Source organism: Protomyctophum parallelum, assembly GCF_964188405.1.
Source record: "Protomyctophum parallelum genome assembly, chromosome: 22".
In the NCBI taxonomy this organism is placed as follows: Eukaryota; Metazoa; Chordata; class Actinopteri; order Myctophiformes; family Myctophidae; genus Protomyctophum; species Protomyctophum parallelum.
Genome location: NC_139714.1, coordinates 12958543 through 12980404, shown reverse-complemented (window position 1 = coordinate 12980404; position 21862 = coordinate 12958543). Strand labels below are relative to the sequence as shown.

Sequence of the window (21862 nt, the reverse complement as noted above, 5' to 3'; positions counted from 1 at the left end):
TCATTTTACACCGTTTACTATTCAGATTTCCCATCGTTTTACACAAGTTTACTATTCAGATTTCCCATTGTTTTACAAGTTTCCAATGGGATCTAGGTTGAAGATCAACAAAATGTCCCTTTAAAACTTCATAACTACAGATTCAATTTGACACATGTGGGACTTTCTACAGGACCTTCCAATTAGGCTGCCAACATAACATTGCATACATTTGGCTCCACCATGTTTAACGCTTCATTGCTTTTACAGACTCAGTCCAAACCCTCACTTTGTGTCAAACCGTTTTAAAACGGGAAACTCAGATGTTGAGCTGTATTTGTGGTGTTTTGAGTTGAGTCAATAAAAACAAACTGTTGATAGATTTGCACACACCACACCCCCCCCTTAGTACAGCAGTGTGATATAAATCAGACAGCAGATTTAGAAGCACAGACACAATATGACTGTTGGAAACACCGTTTTACAAATTTATTTTCTTGATATAAAACATGTCTGTCCGTGACACAATTTCAGTTCCAAGTACACTTCAAACATGAATTGAGGCTTTCAACACAGACACACTTAATCTCTCCCCAGTGGAGGTTGTAACAGTTTGTTGTAACTGGGTTTGTGCCTGGCTTCCTTCATTTACATCTTGCAGTGAGCGACGTCATCGGTACCAGTCGTTCACATAATAAATGTGAACACTCAAAACAAGTACCTGCTAAATACAACTTGGTCACATGATAATATTCAGAATTGACAAGGACCGACCATCAGATGCATGTTCTAATCACTGCGAGGGTTGTATGGTAGCTGGGCAGGTACCACTGGGCCCAGGGGCCTCGGAGATAATACTGAATAATGCATCTTCAGAAAAGAACAGATCGTGGGACAGCAAGCATGTCAACATGCGCGAGGAGACGGGGCGAAGAAGTACAGCGCCAGTAGGATGAGGTAGACCACCACCAGAGCGGTTCCTGAGGGGACAAAACACAACTGATGGTTACAAAGGTTATTATAGATGACAAAACGTCCAAGACGGGAATGGAAAGAAATAATAAATATAAATATATTCAGTGATCAAAGTCAATCCACCTCCTCTAGTAGCAGCATTTATGTCTTCACTGTCAGCATGTCATTCAATGCAGGTTCATATGCATGTATGAATCACATTCTTGTAATGTCTTTACCCTGAAAGTAGTCACATTTCCCATCCATGAAGATGTAGTTGACTAGAATGACGCTGAAGATGCTGGCCCACAGGTGGATGTCACTGAACACCAGCACGAATCCTACGTCCTGCGAAATAAAAGTCAACCCAGTCTGAGACACACTTCTACTAGCAGACCTAAAGCCTGAGTGTTACAAACAGGACGTTGCTTGTTGTACATTGAAAACTTACGTAGATGGAATTGAAGAGGATGAGGAGAGGGATCTGAATCATGCACACCTGCACAGCGATACAGCTGCCCACTTCAAGGCTGAAAACAAAACAAGGTCAAGTGATGGACGTTTATGACAGTCCAAATACGATATAGTCCAACCTTTTCTGTTGAATATTTAACTTGGCTTGGTTCTTACTCTTGCCATTACAGAACCTGTCCTGTGTTTTGTGATCAAACTCTCATCTTTATGGCTACGGGGTCAAGTTACATCAATATTGGTGACCTATTGTTCAATTCAATTCAATAATTTATTTGCCATGTCAACAAGTTGATAGGAATTTGTCTTGAGGAAATGCTTTTTGATGCGCGACGTACTACTCTTCCCAGCTTTGATTTGTCTTGAGACGTTGTGTGACCAAACCAGACAAGCATGGAGAAGTTAAGAACACTTTCAATAGTGGCCCTATAGAAGTGAGTCATGGCTGCTTGGCTGACTTTAAACTTCTTAAAGGGATTGTGACATTAAAAAAAAAGGTTTTGGAATTGTTCTTGTTTCTTTTAGGTTTTCAAATCTCAATTGCACCCAAGAAACATGAACTTTTAACATTCAGTAGATTTTCTGTGATCTGGGGTTTTCTGGCTCAAACAGGTGCTCTGATTTGCCGGCAGTAAGTGACATCACTTACTGCAAATCCCATATACTTCAATGGGATTTGCCAGCAGATGTCACTGTTTCACTGTGTTGCCTGTTTTCATTGTAGCTCAAAAGGCCCAAAAAACCCCAAAGAAAACTTCAGACCACAGAAAATCCACTGAATGTTCAAAGTTCAGGTTTTTTGGGTGTAATTGAGGTCATAAAACCTAAAAGAAAAAAGAAAAAGAAAAATGAATGAAAATGAATGTCATAAAACTTTAAGCTGCCACAGGAAAGAGACGCTGGTGTGATTTACTTATTATGAGACTGGTGTTAAAATCCCATGATAAGGATTCATGGATGGTGGTCCCGAGGAACCGGAAGGAGGAAACTCTTTCTACCTCTTCCCCATTGATGAAGAGGGGGAGGGGGGAGGGGGCTCGATATCTTTTTCCTAAAGTCGATGAACATCTCTTTGGTTTTAGAGATGTTTAGAATCAAGTTGTAACTCTCACACCATCTCACCAGCTCCTCTACTGCTCTGCGGTAGTCGGTTTCAACCTCGTTGGTAATAAGACCTACTAAAGATGTGTCATCAGCAAACTTATACATCATAACTCTACTAAAGTGAGATTGACAGAAATTAGTACTATATAATGAGTAAAAAAGTGGAGAAAGGACGCACCCCTGGGGGGGCCCCAGTGTTTAGGAGCCTTGACAGCGAGACGAGATCACCTATTTTGACCAACTGTTTCCTGTCACATAGAAAGTTAAAGATACATTTACATAGAGGTGTACTGACGCCTAGCTCCTGTAGGGTTGAAATCAGCTTCCCAGGCACTATTGTATTAAATGCGGAGCTGAAGTCAACAAAAAGTACACGAGCATAGGTGGATCTGGATTCTAGATGTTGGGTAATAGTGTGCAGACAGAGGGACACTGCATCATCTACACTCCTATTTACTCTGTAGGCAAATTGGTGGGGATCTAGTGCTATGCTGGACAGGTATTTACAGACCAGTCGCTCAAAGACTTTCATAATGACAGATGTTAGGGCAACAGGCCTATATTCATTAAGACAGGTGATATTATTTTTCTTTGGGACAGGAATGATAACCGCAGATTTAAAGCAAGCAGGCACAGTACAGAGTTCAAGTGACCAGTTGAAAATGGAAGTGAGGACAGGTGCAAGTTGGTCAGCACAGTGCTTTAGTGTGGCAGACGACACGCCATCAGGCCCTGCCGCCTTTCTGGGGTTTTGCTGACGGAGCAACAGTCTGACATCATGTTCATATATGTTGGGTGGAGAGTCACCCTGCTCTCTTGGAAAAGAGGTAGTTATGCTAGACGTATCTTCCATCAGTGGTAATGTCCTTTTGCTTATATTGGTGGAATCTATTTTGTTTGCATGTGATTATGTGCTAATATCGGAGTGAACTGGGCACAAAACAAAAGCAACAGATACATGTGGACTTACAGTTTATAATGCCCATTTAGGTAGCCAATATACCCATGGTTCAACATAGCTTAAAGATTTTATTCAATAGTCCTTTCACTACACTGAAAATTAAAGCTGAATGTATACTCCGGTCTAGCTTGCAGAGAAGATATTTGCTTGGAGATCTGTTTTCGGCAACATCGGTGTACTGTGGCGTATAAATTGGGCCATAAAGGAGCCCTTACCTCAGGCTGATGTTGTTCTGCAGGGCGAACTGGATCCCGTTGACCATCTCAGGGAGCTCAGGGACCATGGCCAGGACCGTGACACCGATGAAGTACTGAAGACATGAGGACAGACATCATTCAGTTAAGACAGCTTGCATCAAGCCTTGCAAAAACACATTGTGGCTGCCAATTCATTCATGTAAAAAAGGTATACTTGAAACAGTGTACTTTAAAGTGATCCTCATGACTGGGTTTGTTAGATACTGTCTCTACTTTCCTTTTCTCTATTGAGAAAATACGAGTTGATGTTTTGAACTTTAGTATTAAAGCCTTTTAAAATACATTACCCTATGGGTGTTCCGGATGGTTACAGAGTTTGGGGTGACAATTTCTTAAGCCTCTTTCTACAACAAATAGTGATTTAGGGCTGGGGTTCCCAAACTTGTTCTTGTCAAGGACCCCCAAATTGACACCGATGAGCCCACGGAACCCCATTTGAAAATATACGCGAGGGATCCCCCATAAGAGAAGATTTTGACAGCTCTAGCAGTGATTCTCAACCCGTTTAATTTCAAGGACCCCCAGTTTGACATGTATTAGTCTACAGACACCCCATTTCTATCTCTGGGACCCCCAATTTATATTGTAAAATCAATGTAATTTTAACTTTAAGAGTGTACAAAACCAAATGAACCCTAAAGGGTCCATTTGGTTCCAAACTATCATTTAGCTGGGGACCCCCTGGAACTCCCTCAGGTACCCCTGGGGGTCCCCGGACCCCACTTTGGGAATCACTGATTTAGGGGACACGGCAGCACAGTCGGTAGTGCTGTCGACTCACAGCTATAAGGTTGTGGGTTTGATTCCCATTGGGGACGTGTTCTCTCCTCCACGTCAGTGCCCACTGCCCATACCCTGGGTGGGGTTGGCAAAAGGGCCTTTCTGTGTGGAGTTTGCATGTTCTCTCTGTGTGCCCTAAGGTACCCTCACAAAAAACATGCAGTAATCCTGGTCTCTATACTGCCTCCCCTATGTCCAACCGGGGAAACTCCCCCCTATCAGGTGAAGAGAAGCGGCTTGGACTCCTCATGCATAGAAGGAAGCATGAGGTAAGTCCGTTGCTCTCCCCAGGTTGGCAGAGGTAGTGTATCGCCCAGGATTACATTAGATAATTGACACTGGTTGCAAAAATCGTGGAATAAAAATTACAAGGAAAAGAAACGCTAGCGTGCCGAAGGGGAATGAATGCATTTACTTCAGTATGACCAGAAGCAGAGACACAGAACCCCACCGTTCTCCACTCAAGCAAATCCAACCCTGGATGCTTTGTCAGGTGAAAAACTGACTAACATCTATTCATAAAATGTAGACGACACTTTCGCCACCTAGTCGTGATTGGCTGCTTCGGACTCTGGGCAATGGGAAGGGGAGAGGCATACATCTCTGGCAGCCACACAGACTGCACACTTTCTGAGACAGTGCAGAGCAATGCAGCAGACAAGCATGATCACTCACAGTCACACTCACGGGTTGACAAGGAAGACACGTTTGCAATGTTCGAATGTCACTCGATATAACTTCAAACCAAACACGGCTGCATACACGTTACGAAAATAATTATCAGACTAATATGGGGGGTGGGGGGGGGGGGGGGGACGACACAACAACAACGGAGACAGCGCATGCAAACGGCCGCGAAGCGCAAGATTGTGACACAAACATACACGTCACTAAAATAATCACACCAATATGGGGCGGGGGAGAACACAACGGAGACAGATGTAGATTAATTTTCTTTTCACTCCGCTCGTCCACATTTGTTTCTCAATAACAATAGAGATGTACTACTGACACCATTATTTTCCTTCCCAATACCCATACCTTGCTTATGCTATGATCTATTCTACGTCCGAGCATAGACATGGTAACGCCCCGCCTGCCTCTGATTGGCCTACCGACACAGCCCGTCTTGCCTGTCCTCCGAGATGCAAGGGTACTCCGTGGTGGGAAATAATAAAAATACAACAGAATGGCAACACGTGACAGTAACTTGTAACTTTAATTTTTGTAGAAGAGGCAAACTAATATTGTTTGTGCAGTTTGCTTTGATTGAATAATTGATTGAACACGTATGTAGGCCTACTATGATTTGATTTGACTGTTCTAAATTAAAGTGTTAGTGTTGATTATCGTGTATTAATGTAATTATAGTAAACTAATACTATTACACTAAAAAAAGATCAAGGGAAAAGACAGTACAATAATGTTTCAAGTTTACACATGTATACAAATAAACAGGCCAACGGCAATAAAGTTAGCCTCTTCTACAAAAATAAGTTACTGTCACGCGTGCCAAGCTGTCATTCTCTTGTAGTATATCATACTTGTATTATTTATTTATTTCCCACCACGGAGTAACCTCGCAACAGACTATCTTCCACATCGGAGGAAGCTCTGGTAAGGCTGGCAGTGTAGGTAGGCCAATCAGAGGAAGGCGGGACGTTACTGTATCATGTCTATGCTCGGATGTAGAAAATATATACGCCTTGCTTATCAGTCGATATAGAGTACCAATCCGATGCTAGTGTGTTATTTAAACAAGTCTAGGACAGTGGTACTCAAAGTGTGTGTGTGTGTGTGTGTGTGTGTGTGTGTGTGTGTGTGTGTTATCTTATCATACGATAACTTACATGGCATCAGAATGACAAACTCATCATTTTAGGCAGAATCGTCAGCTTTTCCGGAACAACTGTATTTTTCATGTGTACCTGGTTAATGGTGGAGTGAGTCAGGATGGGCTGGATGTTCTCCGTGGTGAGGTCGGCGCACGCAGCCATCAGCAGCGTGGCAATGATCAGCACACCTAGCGCTCTCCACCGAGACCAGTGGACAACATGGTGACCTGCTGGCAAACACGCACACACACAATGAGGTGCAGGAAATATGTCCATCGCAACCACGCCTTGTTAGCTAGGACATTTGTTAAGACAATAGACTCTTGGTTAGTCATCATGTTTTGTTATTTTTTTACCTGTAGTTTATTATATTGTGGCAATTTGTGGGCGACCAACGCCGTCCTTCTGTGTGATATGAATTGGCCTTTAGGTCAGTGTTGCCATGTCTGCTAATTATAAGTGACTTTGGGCTTGTTTTTCTGTAAATTCACTTGGGTCAATTTCTTTCTTTAATTTTTATCCCACGATTTTGTAACCCATTTTTTCACCCCTGTGTCAATTAGCTAATGTGATCCTGGGCTCTACACACCCTCCGCCAACCTGGGGAGAGCAACGGACTTGAACTCATGCTTCCTTCATGCCATTCCTTCATGGGCTTCTTTCTAAAGTGTAGTTATTCTGGCTTGCTTTCATTTTCTTTACCATTTAAACCAGTTCTGAAACATTTCCAAGGCCCAAATGAATGCATTTCTCTGCATACAGTATATGTATTTCTCTGTAGACTATTTTCCTTTTCAAATATTTCACTTTTCTCTCTTCAAGATCTTTTTGAAAACGGTATCGCTCATGTAGACTAGTCGCTTCTTTTTGGTCTTGTTTTTTTATAGACCTGGCTCTCACAAAATCCAGAAACAAGATTTTTAAGGTCCACTCACCCTCCTTCCTACCACATGCTTGCATGCAGGAACACAAACTCACAAGCAGCACATGCATGGAGTAAAGTTGATTCCTTGCTCCCTGAGACAGACATGCACATGTGCATGCACTGCATGCACGCACACACACACACACACCCTCCACACACCTGTTCCATGGCTGGTACTGGCAGTAGTAACTGCACCATTAATGCTCGTGTTGTCTGTCTTCAGATGGTCAGTGGTAACCGTGACGTTTGTTGTCGTACTAGTACCCTCTTTTGGGTACTGACCCTGACCTTGACCTTGACCTCCTTGGCCGTCGCTGATGTGGATGTCGTAGATGTGGGAGTGGGTCTTCAGGGTGAAGATGAGGCCGATCAGGTACGCAGCAGGTAACATCACGGAGATGGTGTAGACCAACGGCCTGGAGGAACACAAGAGATGTTTGACTAGAGATGCACCGATACCTGGAGGACAAGCACTTAATGGATAGGATACCACTGATGTGGTTGACTGTATACCATCTTCACTTCAGATGATGTCGTTTTCCATGAGTATTTCATCATCTTACTATTTTCTTCCTATAGTATGCGATGTCACCCAGTATGGGTGGGAGGGACTGAGGGGTTTCTCTCTCTTTTTTTATTTCCTCCTTTTTTGTTTTTCATAAAAGAAAAAATGTATACTGTATCATGCCAATTATATAACAATTTTTAACCTGTTCTTAATAAAACCGTAGTTGACCAAAAAGAAAAAAAAGAGATGTACCGATACCATTTATTCCTTCCCACAATACCCATAACTTGCATATTGGGCTCTACGGAGTACGGATCCGATAACAATTGTGTAATTAACAATCAGTGGTTCTCAAAGCGGGGTCCATGGACCCTCAGGGTTCCTCGATGGGGTTCTAAAGGGACCCTTACAGGTCTATAACTCTGTGGGCTGTATTTTGCGTGTCTTAAATACCAGGTCTTATTACCTAACTTGAGTAAACTAAAGACCTGGAGGCGTGATCAATGCCATTTGGCTATTCAGAGTGGCCAAAGAGCATTGATCACGCCTCCAGGTCTTTAGTTTACTCAAGTTAGGTAATAAGACCTGGTACTTAAGACACGCAAAATACAGCCCAGAGAGTACAAATGGAACCAAATGGAGCCATAAGGTTCCACTTGGTTCCATTTGTACACTAAGATTTATGGGGGTCCTTCAAATTAAAAAAAAGTTTTAGAACCACTGATCTAGGTATATATAGTTAAAGTGCAGCTCCAAGTTAACAAAATAATTATGTAGATGTACAGTAAGAGTATAAAACAGTAATCAATTCAAAACATTACTGTATCGGCAGCTTCGTAAAACAACTATTTGAACCAATATTTTCTTCTTCTCCAAGAGCTGACATCTGATCTTATAGCAGTACAAACTCTATGATAGAGAACATTAGTCAAAGTGATGACATCTTTCTAGAAGTACTTACTCTATGTGAGATAGAACCCATGGCTGGCTGGCTTGAGTCTGTTAACAAAAACAAAAGTACACATAGTAATCATACAAGTCATGCAGCCAAGCTTCAGAATTTAAAGGAAAGACTATTCCTCTGAAATATTATGTGGACTGTGATAGACAGTCATGCAGGTATAATCTTAAGTGAGAGAACAACTATTTTGAACCAAAAGTCAAAGCTATAGAACAGAATGCAAACGCAGCATTTATAAATAAAACCATTGTTCTAAAAGAATTATCTGCTCATCTTATTGCCAGTGTGTGTGTGTGTGTGTGTGGAATACACGGAATGATGTGCTCAACTAAACCGTTATGTAGTTTAATATGTTTTCAGCTGCCTTTCTGCCATACATTTCTATGGCAAAGATGCGCAGGAGGGAGCGCTGCCATTCCCAGCGCTGTTTCAGCATTCTGAGCATCCAGCATTGTTTTTGTGGGAGCGCCCAAGTATAAACTGGTTCCAACTTTTGGTGAAGAGTGCCGTTCAACAATGTCACGTTTTATCATGGTAGCTGTGGCTGCTCAACAACCTGCTGATAACCTGCTCAACCTGACTTTGTATCATTACTGCAACAAGTCCATGTTTAACATCATTTCAGCAAGGTTATTTTGCGCTAATAAATTTAGCACAGTTTCCTGGTAAGGACACGCTGTGATGACACCGTACCATGACATAGAGACAGTTCTCCCGGTAGCCTACCATGTCATAGTGACAGTCCTTGCACATAAAGGGCGCCGTGGTGTTTCCAGGAATACTAGAACATTCATCACAGATCAGATTACCGTAGGTCTTGGAGAACAGAGTGGGAGCAAACACACCTAGAGAAAAACAGCTGCATTAAAAACACAGCAGGTAGAACAACACAGAGAAAAACAGCTGCATTAAAAACACACAGCAGGTAGAAAACATATACCTAGAGAAAATTACGGTAACAGGTATTACAAAAGAAAATAGTCTGCACACTGGTACTGCTGAAAAAGCTCTGCTCTATTTTTTTTGCGTAGTCAATGTTTGATTGATCGAAGCATTTTGACGCAATAAAAATACAGCGAAGCTTTTTCAGCATTAACTTTTTCTTTTGTGACACTGCTGTTTGTCTTGCACCTGGGCTACGGATGTGCGCGCACTACCTTTCTCATAACATCTAGCTATTAAACATACATGGAGAAAGACAACATTAACCCATTCTGACCTGAGATCAGATTCATACTGAGGTTTCCACTGGACACACACTGGTCTGATTAACCCATTCTGACCCGAGATCAGATTCTAAAAATGTCAGTCGTTCTTCGATTTATTTCAAAAATAGCAGACCTACAAGCTCGTATCGCGCCACTCGGTGGCGAGATATGAGCTTGTAGATCTGCTATTTTTAAATAGCTAAAGTATAACATGATGCTGACACCAAAATGGGTGCCCGGTCAGAATGGGTTAAGGCAATATCATGGTTAGGTTTAAATATACCTTAAGACAACATTAACATCATCAAACACACCTAGCGAAACAAACATAATCTAACAACATTTAACACACCTAGAGAAAACAAAACTACACAATATGGCTGTAACATATGGCTTTAGAACTGCACATACCTGTGGTGGCAATATAGGTTGAGAACATACTGTTTACCTCCTATAGATCTGTTGGTGGCATTATAATTGATCGAGAACATGCATACATACCTTGTATAGATAGAACATAAGCACATGAGATTTACATGTACGTACATACCTCCTATAGATATGAAGAGTAAAGCTGAGCTCACACCAGCTGAGCGGCTGTTGAAGCGTTGCTCTCTGTGTTTAATGCCCCCAATGATCATACAGATCCCCTGGACACACACACACACACACACACACACACACACACAGTCGACATAGAGAGAGTATGAGAGAACAGAAATCCTATCAAAAACTATTCTGCTCAGGAAACAAGGCAGGCTGGATGCACCACTAGCTGGAAGCCATATTACTAACCCGAACGGTATACTGTGTCATTATCTACATTACTCAACAAATGCATCTTTGATAATGTATACCCTTCAATGTAGCATTGTCGTCTCTGCCCGTCATTGCTAGTCAGCACTGCAGCCATACATAGCAGAGATGTGAATTTGTAAAATGCTGCGATCAAATTCAGTCAGACAATCTTCTTGCCATTTCCAGTCCCAATGTCATCATGATCTAAAGTTTTAAACAGCACTGAAGAACACAGAAGTACCACCCAGTAGAGAGCCAAACAGCTCTACCGGTTTGTTTCACTTTACAGGTTTCTGCTCCAGTACCACTAACAAAGTGTAATGCAGTGTTGAGGATACCCACAGGGATGAAGAGGATACAGCCCAGTAGGGTTCCAGTGAGTGCAGACTTGACGATCTCTTCGTAGCACTTGGAGCCCTGGCTGTGGCCCTGCAGGAGAGCCGTGATGTAGAAGGTCATCTCTGTGATGGAACCAAAGGTGGCGTTGACCACTGCCCCCACGGCGAAGTTACTCTGTGCAGAAAGGCTAGAAAACGCACACAGAAAAAACATAAAATGTCTTAAGGTGTTGTGTCATCACGAGCACATGAGAAGTTTAATCCATGTGTTCTGTTGTCTTACAGCACACATGCACTCGCACAAAAAAATCATGGATGACACCTCGCTCTGACCATATCACTTATTCCGCACATGTCTGTAGACCAGTGCCTATGGTTTTTACCCCCACTGAACTCTTAAAATAATGTGCATGTCTTTGTAATGAGGGGTTTATTCACTGCAGCCTTACTAGATGATACATTTTGAATTATGGAAAACAAATCTTTCCGGGGTCCCTGGCACGAAGTATCTTCAGAAGGGGGTCCGCAGTCAAAAACATGTGTGAGTACTTGATATGAACATTTTTGAGAATCACTGACTTCGATCAATTAGCTTAACCTTTTTCTTAATATGAATTCATATAGAGCCTTTCAAAAACCCAAGGACGCTTTACAATGACAAAAATTGCTGGGGAGAGAAGTTCCCATTAATCAGAGAAAGTAATACAAGCTTGCAGTTTGAGGTGGCAGAGGGAGCACATCAAGGCCCTTACATGCCTGTCCCACTGACCGCCACTGGGGGGCACCACAGGCCTATTATGACCGGTAGACCAAACAATCCATAACTGTCAATAACCCACTTGTAAAACCAACAGTTTTCTGAAAAAGTATTGGTTCTCAAACTTTTTCCATCTCAAGGACCGTCAATTCTTTTTATTTTGCCACAGACCTCCATCTCAATATTTTGTTCCAGGGACCCCCTGGAACGATTTTAGGTAAAACGTCACAAAGTGATGCCTTGTGAGAAAATAAATAGATATTAGAATTAATTTCCATTATTTTAAATAACATTGTTCAAAACAAATCGGCAGTCTAGATTAGAACTGTCCAAAAATCTGGTATCAGTACTCAGGCTCTAGTGGTGATGAGAATGGCAACCTGGCAATGCCCATTCCAATGAAGTAGGAAAGATTTTACCTGGCAATGCCCATTCCAATGAAGTAGGAAAGATTTTACCTGGCAATGCCCATTCCAATGAAGTAGGAAAGATTTGATCTGGCAATGCCCATTCCAATGAAGTAAGAAAATGTTACCTGGCAATGCCCATTCCAATGAAGTAAGAAAGATTTTACCTGGCAATGCCCATTCCAATGAAGTAAGAAAGATTTTACCTGGCAATGGCCATTCCAATGCAGTAAGAAAGATTTTACCTGGCAATGCTCATTCCAATGAAGTAAGAAAGATGTTACCTGGCAATGCTCATTCCAATGAAGTAAGAAAGATGTTACCTGGCAATGCCCATTCCAATGAAGTAAGAAAGATTTTACCTGGCAATGCCCATTCCAATGAAGTAAGAAAGATGTTACCTGGTAATGCCCATTCCAATGAAGTAAGAAAGATTGTACCTGGCAATGCCCATTCCAATGAAGTAAGAAAGGGGGATGATGGAGGAGATGGCTGTGGCAAACTTCACCTCTGGACTCGTATAGATATTGGCACGATCCATGTAGCCAATTATCAGTGTCACCAGTACCAGAAGAAGCATGTCTGCAGGACAGTGGAGTTATGGACTAAAGTAAAGACTGATTACACAGCACTGATTGTAGCAGTCATGGTATACAAGTTCATTAGTGATGCTTCTGCTCACTTTATTTTATTTTATGTGGGGGTTGGGGAAATGGCCTAGGACAATGGAAGCATACATATATGGAAAATAAACCTTACAGAAAAAATAATAACAGTTTGGAATCAACCAAGTTGATTATTATCAAGAAAAGCGCCTGATTTAAGCAAGCCGGTTTACTGTTTTTATTTATCTGTAGCCAGGAAGAACCACCATGAGCTTTGAAATTAGCCCATATCAATTTAAAAGGATACTGAGAGCAAACATGTGGATTCCCTGAAGAGTGTATTTGTAATAGTACACATTAAAGGCGCGATAGCAGCACAGGATCACTTTTGTCTCACATCCACGGAGCTGCAAAAAATGAAAACAAAAAACAAAGGAAAACATGACACTCATTTTACAGATTGAAAACATGACACTTTAAACTACCTCCCCCTGGCCAGCCGCGGCGCCTGATGGAGGGGAAAGGAACTGGTCGGAATAACGTGTTCCTTCCACTTGCTACGTCCGGCCTGGGGGAAACTCCCCTGTCAGGTGAAAAGCAGCAGCTTGGACTACTCATGCATAGAAGGATGCATGAGGTCAGTCCGCTGCCCCCCCCCAGGTTAGCAGAGGAAGCGTAGCGCCCAGGATTACATTAGATCACATTTTTCAAGAAAAAAAATGGGTTGGCCCTGGCCACTTTCAAATAGTAAAAATAAAAGGAGAGCTATTGTTCACATTATTTTGCCCCGATAAGTGTACATATTTCAGGAAAGCAACACATACGTTTTTGGGCGTATGGATGTGGATGTCTTCCGGGGGCATGAGGAGCACGGTGCCCAGGATGCGGGCATTCATCTTGGCGACAGGGATGGTGAAGACCATGAGCCAGGAGATGATGCACACCAGAGAGTGGACCAGAACCAGGACCGGATAGCCAGACAGCAGCCACACCACGGTACTGACCCGCAACTGAATGGATGACAGCTGTATTAGTTTTCAACTTTTGCTCTTAACTGAATCTCTTCCCAACACCTGAAGTTACATCCAGGCATCAGTAAAGGTTCCATCTCTGTAAGAGAACAGACTGAGGTGCTATTTACACGAGGATGGTGTTCATATAAAACGTCAAAATAAAGTATCGTTTGCTGCTGTCATTTAGACAAGAACCGTGTTCTCAGGAGGTGAAAACGCAACGAAGTGAAACCACCTCCCAGAGTGGAAATCATTCAGAACGCCGTTTCCTATGGTCTCCATATAAACAGGCAAAACGGTGAATCCGCAAAACTTATGACATCATGGCTCACGTTGGCTCACAGCGCATATGTTTATTACATTGATGCAGAGCCATATCATTATGATATAATGGAGTTCCTGAACAAGCCTCCCTCCTCGCCTACAAAGTGCTGCTCATCAGCGATGTTGAATGTAAAACCATGATGTAAATAAAAAGCCTTGTGATAGACGGCAGCCGCGGCAGCAGCTTTTATGTAGCCTTATGTATTATAAAATATATACCATCCCGTGGCGCGCCCAGAGCCGTGTTGCGCAGGCTTGCGTGAAGGTTTCTTCTTCTTGTACGTGGGTGACCTGTCTATTTGGCAGCCCGTTATCGCCACCTAGCGACAGTATAGCATAATAGCACATCATATCATAACGTGTGCGTTCTCGTGTAAAGGGTAAGAAAAAATGAGAACGCAACGGGACTTTGACGTGTTATATGGAGATGGTCGCCGTCTAAAAGAGGCCTGAGGCTGATTCTAACAACACTGTCTAAATCTGGAAACTTTTAAAATAAATGAATATATTGAATCAAGATTTCAATCATGTTGCTATATAACGTTGTCGGGTGGAAGCCTTGTATATCCAAAACGGTTACTTTATTATTTTAAAACGATTTAAAATAGTGAGAATAGCTGATCTACAAGTTGTGTGCTTGTAGATCGGCTATTTTCACTATTTGTGCCATCACTCTTGTTGCGAACAAAGGTCGCATTTAATCCTGCGCCTCGCATCTGTCACACCACCATATATGGTTGCCAATCCATCCATGCCTTGTGACATCATGGAGACCCATAGATCTCCATATATGGATCTGACCACATGACATCATGGAGACCCTTAACGCCTCCATCTATGGTCACACCTCATGACATGTCACGCCACCATATATGGCCATCTCCATACATGAAGATCACGACACTGACCTCATCTAACCCTGGATAACCATACGTGGAGAAGACTGGATCTTCACCAAATCTGCATATATGGAGCCGGCCAGCAACTCTTGTTGATCTGACCTCATCAAACCATGTACACTCCATATATGGCCAGTCAGTGACTGATGATATATAGTAACAACTAAAATCACACAGATGCTTTGCCGGATTGAAAGGTATAACATTGTATACGCCTATACGTATAGGCTTTCCAGGTCTTAACGGGTTAAGCCAAATGTTCTGGGAAAGCATTACTACATCGTGATGGTTTTCCCCTCACCCAATGATCGGAGAACTTCTTTTCCTGCGGTAGCAGACAGGTGGGGACAAGGATTTCGATTGGGACAGCGACCTCCTCCAGGGGGGCAGGTGAAGACACCGAGACGGGCGTGGAGTCCTTCACCCTGCCGAGCTCTTCTCGGTCTTCGGTGTCCACCTCCTCTTCCTCCTGGATCGTACCACCGTTTGGAAACTCCTGTCCAGAAGTACCAGAAGAGAAACAAAACGATAAGATTTAAATTGTGCCGTCTGACATAAACCCCTCATCTCCATATTCAAACTTTTTGTGTGTTGTTTTTGTGTGTAGATTAACGCCCTACTTGATCACACTACAGCGTCACACTACTAAAGCATCATCAAAAGTAATAGATCCACAAGCTCGAAACACTGGGCGCGTTTGGAAATACCATACCGGAGCGAACCCGCCCATTAGTTTGCGTCGCACAGTGCACTATTTCCAAACGCGCCCACTATTTTTGAATTTGAATCCTGAAAAGTAACAATTTTGGACATATGAGGATTCCACCCGACAAGACGATATTCCGGATAATCTGTCAATCCCAAATACAGTCTACTAATCTCCCTGAATACCAAGATAATCTTTTCGCATTTATTTTTTCATAATAAAAATAAGGCAGTTGAAGACTCAAGCTGCATTTTAAGCTTGCTACTTTTGTGTGATGCTGTAGTATGATCAAGTAGGGCATTAAGAAAAATAAGAAAAGTTAGACTATGGACTCTAATCTTACCCTCTGTATGGACTTCCCAAATGGCCATATAAAGTAAAAGGTCAACTTCCAACACAATTTCCCTGGGAAAAAAATAAGGGAAAAAAGCATAATTATTCTCAATCACCTTTTCAATTAATTTAATTTTTTATAAATGATTCAATTGCGACCTAGGTCGCATTTACTATGACAACCTGTATTTCCCGTTTGTTTGTTCGTTGCGTCACCCATGCCTCCATATATGGTCACGCCTCGTGACATCACGCCCCCATATATGGTCACACCTCCTGACATCATGCCCCCATATATGGTCACGCCTCGTGACATCATGGAGACCCTTAGATCTCTATATATGGTTGTTGTCCAAACACTGTGGTTCCCGCGACTCAGACTTCCAAATGAACAAAGTTGGTACAACACATGGATCTCCATATATGAAGATCACAACACTGACCTCATCAAACCCTTGATAGCCATACATGGAGAAGACTGGATCATCACCTACATCTGCATATATGAGCCGGCCAACAATTCTACATCTGACCTCCTGACCCCAGATTATTAGCACTGTTGTAATAGCTCTGTTGTTTCAGGCCTAAAAAAAACATATTGGGTATAACAGGGATTGTATTAGGGCATTGGCTGGGAATGCCCATATATGGAGATGCCTGATGTCATCAATATAAAGCCCATATATGGGAATGTCAATATGGCCATATCGTGACAGTCTCATGATAACCAGTGTGGTTGCCGCAACGCGAGTCACACTGGCAAATGAACCAAGTTGGTACAACACATGGATCTCTATATGAAGCCGACTAGCATTACCTGAATCTCCATATATGAAGATCACACTGACCTCATCAAACCCTGGATAGCTATACTAGATCTACATATATGGAGCCGGCCAGCAACTCTACATCTGACCTCACAGACACCAGATTAATTGTTTAACTCCTGCTTCTCAACTGTGCCGTATTAAGAAGCTCTGTTGTTTCAGTGCGACCTCGCCCTTGGGGGGTCTTAACGGTATTTTCAAACAAATACCGGAAACAGCCCATCTACAAGCTGTGAGCTTGTAGATCGGCTATTGCCCATTTATGCCATTTCTTACATTTAATTATAAAGAAATTAAGTTATTTGTCATGTCTTCCCTTTGCAATCTTTGTTTAGGAAGCCTACAAGCCAATGTTAAGACAAAAATCACAATTAAGTGAACATATAAAAACAATAGATGCGACATATCTAAATTGAGTCTCTGCCGGCCATCAAATTATTGGCACCAATGACTGTCCTAGATTGCTTTTAAATTACACAGCGTTATTGGATCAATACTACACGGTATCGACCGATACGCAACTTGTTGGTATCACTATTAGTATCGGGAACGAAAGAGGTTCATCGGTACATCTCTAGTGTAAACATAACGTTACCGTAAGGAGCGCCGCAGACGGTCAGGAACATCAGAGGGCAAAGAAGCAAGTAGAACAGGGAGACCCACCATCCAAATAAGAACACATAGACTATGTTTCCAAAGGTTACCACAGAACCTGTAAATACAAATTATGAATGCATAAAAAAGGTAGGCCAAGTGATTTTCTTTGGTTAAAATAAGTGTTAAATAGCTCTATATTCTAATAGTAGGCCTACTCATTGCTACAGAGTGTTTGTTCAGTAGCAGGAGTCTCCCTGTCTCTCGAGCTCTTTATTAAACAGAGATTTATTTCTCAGAGCATCCGCTCTTGTTCAGGGGATCTAAATTAAAATGTCTCAAGAGCACGGGGGGACAAAATACAACCACCACAATTGTAGAAGTTATATTGTATACTCTATATTTAACAAACTATACCATACAGATTGCATATTGTATTAACATACTGTACAATACTTGGACTGAAATATTGTATCAACATAGTCTACCATAAAGATTGTCAGATTGTATAAGTTATATGTATTATTAGGTTAACATACTCTACGACAACAGATTGGACAACATTATTGTATTCATAAAAGAAAAGTAGTGCCGCTTTAAGAAAAATAAAAAATAAATAAAGGAGGCCAGGATGGACCTGCTTGAGGTTTCACCGTGGTCAGGTCACAGTAGAGTGCTTTGACCACATCCGACCGGTTCTCCATGGGTATTTCAGTCACATAACCCTTCCACTTCCTGAAACCAAACTGGAGGAAAACAAAGTTCAGACATGTAAAGGAAGACAGTACCCCGACTAGGGGCCTAGGGCTGGGATTCTTTGCTGTTCTCACTATCCTCTGGACTGGAGGGACATCAGCAGCTGTACACCACCTCCCCAGCATCCATCTGTGGGCTCTGTTTCTTTATATTCCCCCTTTTAGGTCTTAAGTAATTCCCTGTAATATCCATTTGGCATATAATTTAATACAATTTTCATGCTTAAGGTCAATTCAGACTCCTCCTTCTGACATCAGAAAGGCTTTCCGAACTATAGTTTTGAGAGTCAGGACATCAATTCTAGAGCACTGGTTCTCAACCTTTTCAGGCCGTGACCCCACAAGATAATCATATTTGAACTGGGGAAATGTGAAAATGGGAATAGCCGAACTACAATCTCATGCCACGTTTGTGATCTTGTAGATCAGCTATTTTCAAAAGTTGTGCCTTCCTTATATTATTTGACAATTTGGCCAATGTTTGGCCAGTTTTTATAGTAGTTTGTTGATTTGTTTTGATGTTGTAATGGTCTTTTTTCCCTTAAAAGAAATAGTCAAAGTTATTAACGTCCTTACATTGTCACTTTACCATTTTCCGGTTTTATTACAAAACATACATGAACCACTTCAGCCATATATGCGTTGCAGTGCGACGTGTTGTGAGCTTGTACAGTAGATCTGCCATTTCATTCTGCATAAAGAGTACTTTAAGTATATTTTGATGCCAATCATGCATTTGTACTTTTGAATGCCTGACTTTCACTTTTTTCTACATTGGTACTTTTACGACATTGGGAGTACTTTTTTCCACCACTGACGACATCAACATTGTACATTGTAGTTACCTTGTAGTTATTGGCCTCTCTCATGGCCTCCACCTCATTCTCAGCTCTGATGGTGGTCTTGGAGGTGCCTTCATGCCAGCCCTCCTCAGCATATTGTGACGGCGTGGAGCGGTCCGACGTCCTAGACCTAGACTGACCCGACCTAGACTGACCTGGAAAGGACGTCAAATCACAGAAATAACACATGTTCCAAGTAGGGCCGGGCAATGAACATATCCATATTATATCCAGTTTATCCACTGTATATCGCAGTGGTTCTCAAACCTTTTCCAAGTCAAGGACCCCCTAATTGGCCTCGGACCCCCCATCTGAAAAGGTTTCACGGCAGGGATGCCCAGAAGAGATTGGTTTAATTCAAAATGTTTTCAAAAATAGCAGCTGTACAAGCTCGCAGCACTGCACAAAGTGACACGCTGTGATCTTGTAGATCTATTATTTTTGAATAGCCAACCTAAATGAATAAAGTGGTTAAAATGAACTAATGAAGCCTGTCGTTAGTTTATACAGGACACGTTGCCTCAGCTGTAATCAGCGGTCAGTCAACTGATTGGATCAATCAGCCTAGCTTCCTATTTGTCATTCACATCTCAGCTGATCATTACGTCACACTTCCATAGTGGAACCTCATTCCCTCAACAAGGCGGTCCCTTTAAATACGGCACTCAGTGTACCCACTACCCAGACAGTAGCATCAAGATGCCACCTAGAGCAGGCGTCTCTTCCGTGTTTTTAAAACAGCTGGTGGATGGAAATGACGCTTGCATGCGGCTGCTACTTCAAAGAATGGAAATGCTTTGCACACCGTCACTGCTTCACAAATAGCTCTGCTTCCATTGCTTCACAGACACTGCTGCTTATTTGTTTATTTGAAAAGGATCACCATTAGCTGATGCCATGGCAGTCAGCTAGTCTTCCTGGGGTCCACACACAACATAATTATTACAAAAAACAAATTCAGTTCATCAATATCAGTAAAACTATGCCTAAACCTATCCTTATTCCTAGCCTCAGTAAAGCTATGCCTAAACCTAACCTCAAAAAAAACTATACCTAAACTTACCCTTTTATTTTATATATTTTTTTTATCCCACGATTTTGTAACCCATTTTTCACCCCTGTGTCAATCATCTAATGTGATCCTGGGCTCTACACACCCTCCACCAACCTAGTCCCCATATATGGGGGACAAGAGGAGAGCAACGGACTTGAACTCATGCTTCCTTCATGCCTGAGTGTCCAAGTTGCTCCTTTACACCTGACAGGGGGGAGTTTCCCTGGTTGGACATAGCGTGTGGAAGGAACACGTTATTCCAACCAGTTCCTTTCCCCTCCATCAGGCCAGGGGGAGGCAGTTTAGTGACCAGGATTACTGCATGTTTTTTGTGAGGGTACCTACCCTAGGGGACACGGGGAGAACATGCAAACTCCACTTTCGCCAACCCCGCCTTTGGGTATGGGCACTGATGACGCGGAGGAGGAAACACGCCGCCAGCACCCACAGCGTCCCGAGCGGGAATTTAACCTAGGACCTTCTAGCTGTGAGGCGACAGCACTACCAACTGTGCCACCATGCCCCCTCTAAACTCACCCTTTTCTAACCTCAGTAAAACTATGCCTAAACCAAATGAATACAAGAACCACTGGGGCGAGCGGTCCGACAGGCCTCCATACAGGACAGAAGCAGGACTGCAGGGTTGACCAGTCTCACCTCGGGGTACAGCCAGCAGAGCTTTAGGTGAATAGGCGCAGTAGTGGTGCCCAGGGTCCGGGGAGGGCGTCTCTGCTACAGTCAGGTGCCGTGGGAACCGTTGCTGCTGATCAGGCTCCCCATGGTGCCCTGCCACCAAGAATCAAGGTTTATTTTTCAATTTCACTCGTTCAATAGTTAAATGTTGGCAGGATATGTTCCGCAACTCTGAAGAAGACTGTGCTTTCACAGTACAATGCAATATATCCAGATTATAAATCATCATCATAGTGAGAATAAGAAAATATAGATATGATTAAAAAGCAGACAGATCTTGTGGTGGAAAGTCAGGCAGCACCAGTGGTGTACACTTAGTTTTAAGCCATATTATTTTTCAGCCTTTTGAAAATAGAAAGATCTACAAACTCACAATTGAGCATGTGATCGACTATTTTCAAAAGATTGTTTAATACATTTTGAACTTGTGAAATGGGACATTCAGCACAATGAATACTTTTCAGTATTAGCCTACTGAACAAAATGTAGCCAGTGCCTAGCCGCAATTTGCACTCTAGATCTTTTTATAATGGGATGAATCTAGAGTTGCAACAAGCTCCATCCACTTCCTATTCATCATTTTTGGTTTGTGATCTGCTTGTCTTAAACGACATTAAACTCACCAACATTGCAGCTGTAGTCCAAGCTTGAATTATCCTCTTTCAATCTGCCGAGCTTGTTTTTCATAAAAATCCACCGTAGAGATGTTATGAGATACTTTCTGTCAAGACATCCTCTGCAAGTGATTCTTTTTCCAAGTGTTGCAGTTTGGAAGCACTCGTTTTTGTTAACGGGTCGCGCTGCTGCCTCCTGCATTATGTGCAAATTCGAAACAGGTGGAACGCAGGGCCGTTCAGTGACGTACGACGAGTGCTTCCAAACTCCAGCACTTAGAAAAAAAATCACCTGCACAGAATGTCTTGACAGAAAGTAGCTCATAACATGTCTACGGTGGATTTTTATGAAAAACAAGC

The 21862-nt window shown here is 42.4% G+C and overlaps 1 protein-coding gene across 1 annotated transcript; it reads right to left on the bottom strand.

Annotated features, from left to right (window-relative positions):
• Window positions 1–873: 873 nt before the first annotated feature.
• cax1 (cation/H+ exchanger protein 1) lies at window positions 874–21271 on the bottom strand (the record flags this gene model as incomplete). Its single annotated transcript, XM_083758069.1, has 20 exons — window positions 874–959; window positions 1173–1281; window positions 1385–1463; window positions 3685–3779; window positions 6435–6568; window positions 7555–7682; window positions 8736–8773; window positions 9429–9580; window positions 10494–10593; window positions 11084–11267; window positions 12684–12825; window positions 13156–13255; window positions 13673–13858; window positions 15386–15580; window positions 16134–16195; window positions 17546–17662; window positions 18182–18290; window positions 19145–19296; window positions 20853–20981; window positions 21262–21271. The coding sequence occupies 20 exons, from the start codon at window positions 21269–21271 to the stop codon at window positions 886–888; spliced, it is 2295 nt and encodes a 764-aa protein (XP_083614195.1). The 3' UTR covers window positions 874–885.
• Window positions 21272–21862: the final 591 nt, after the last annotated feature.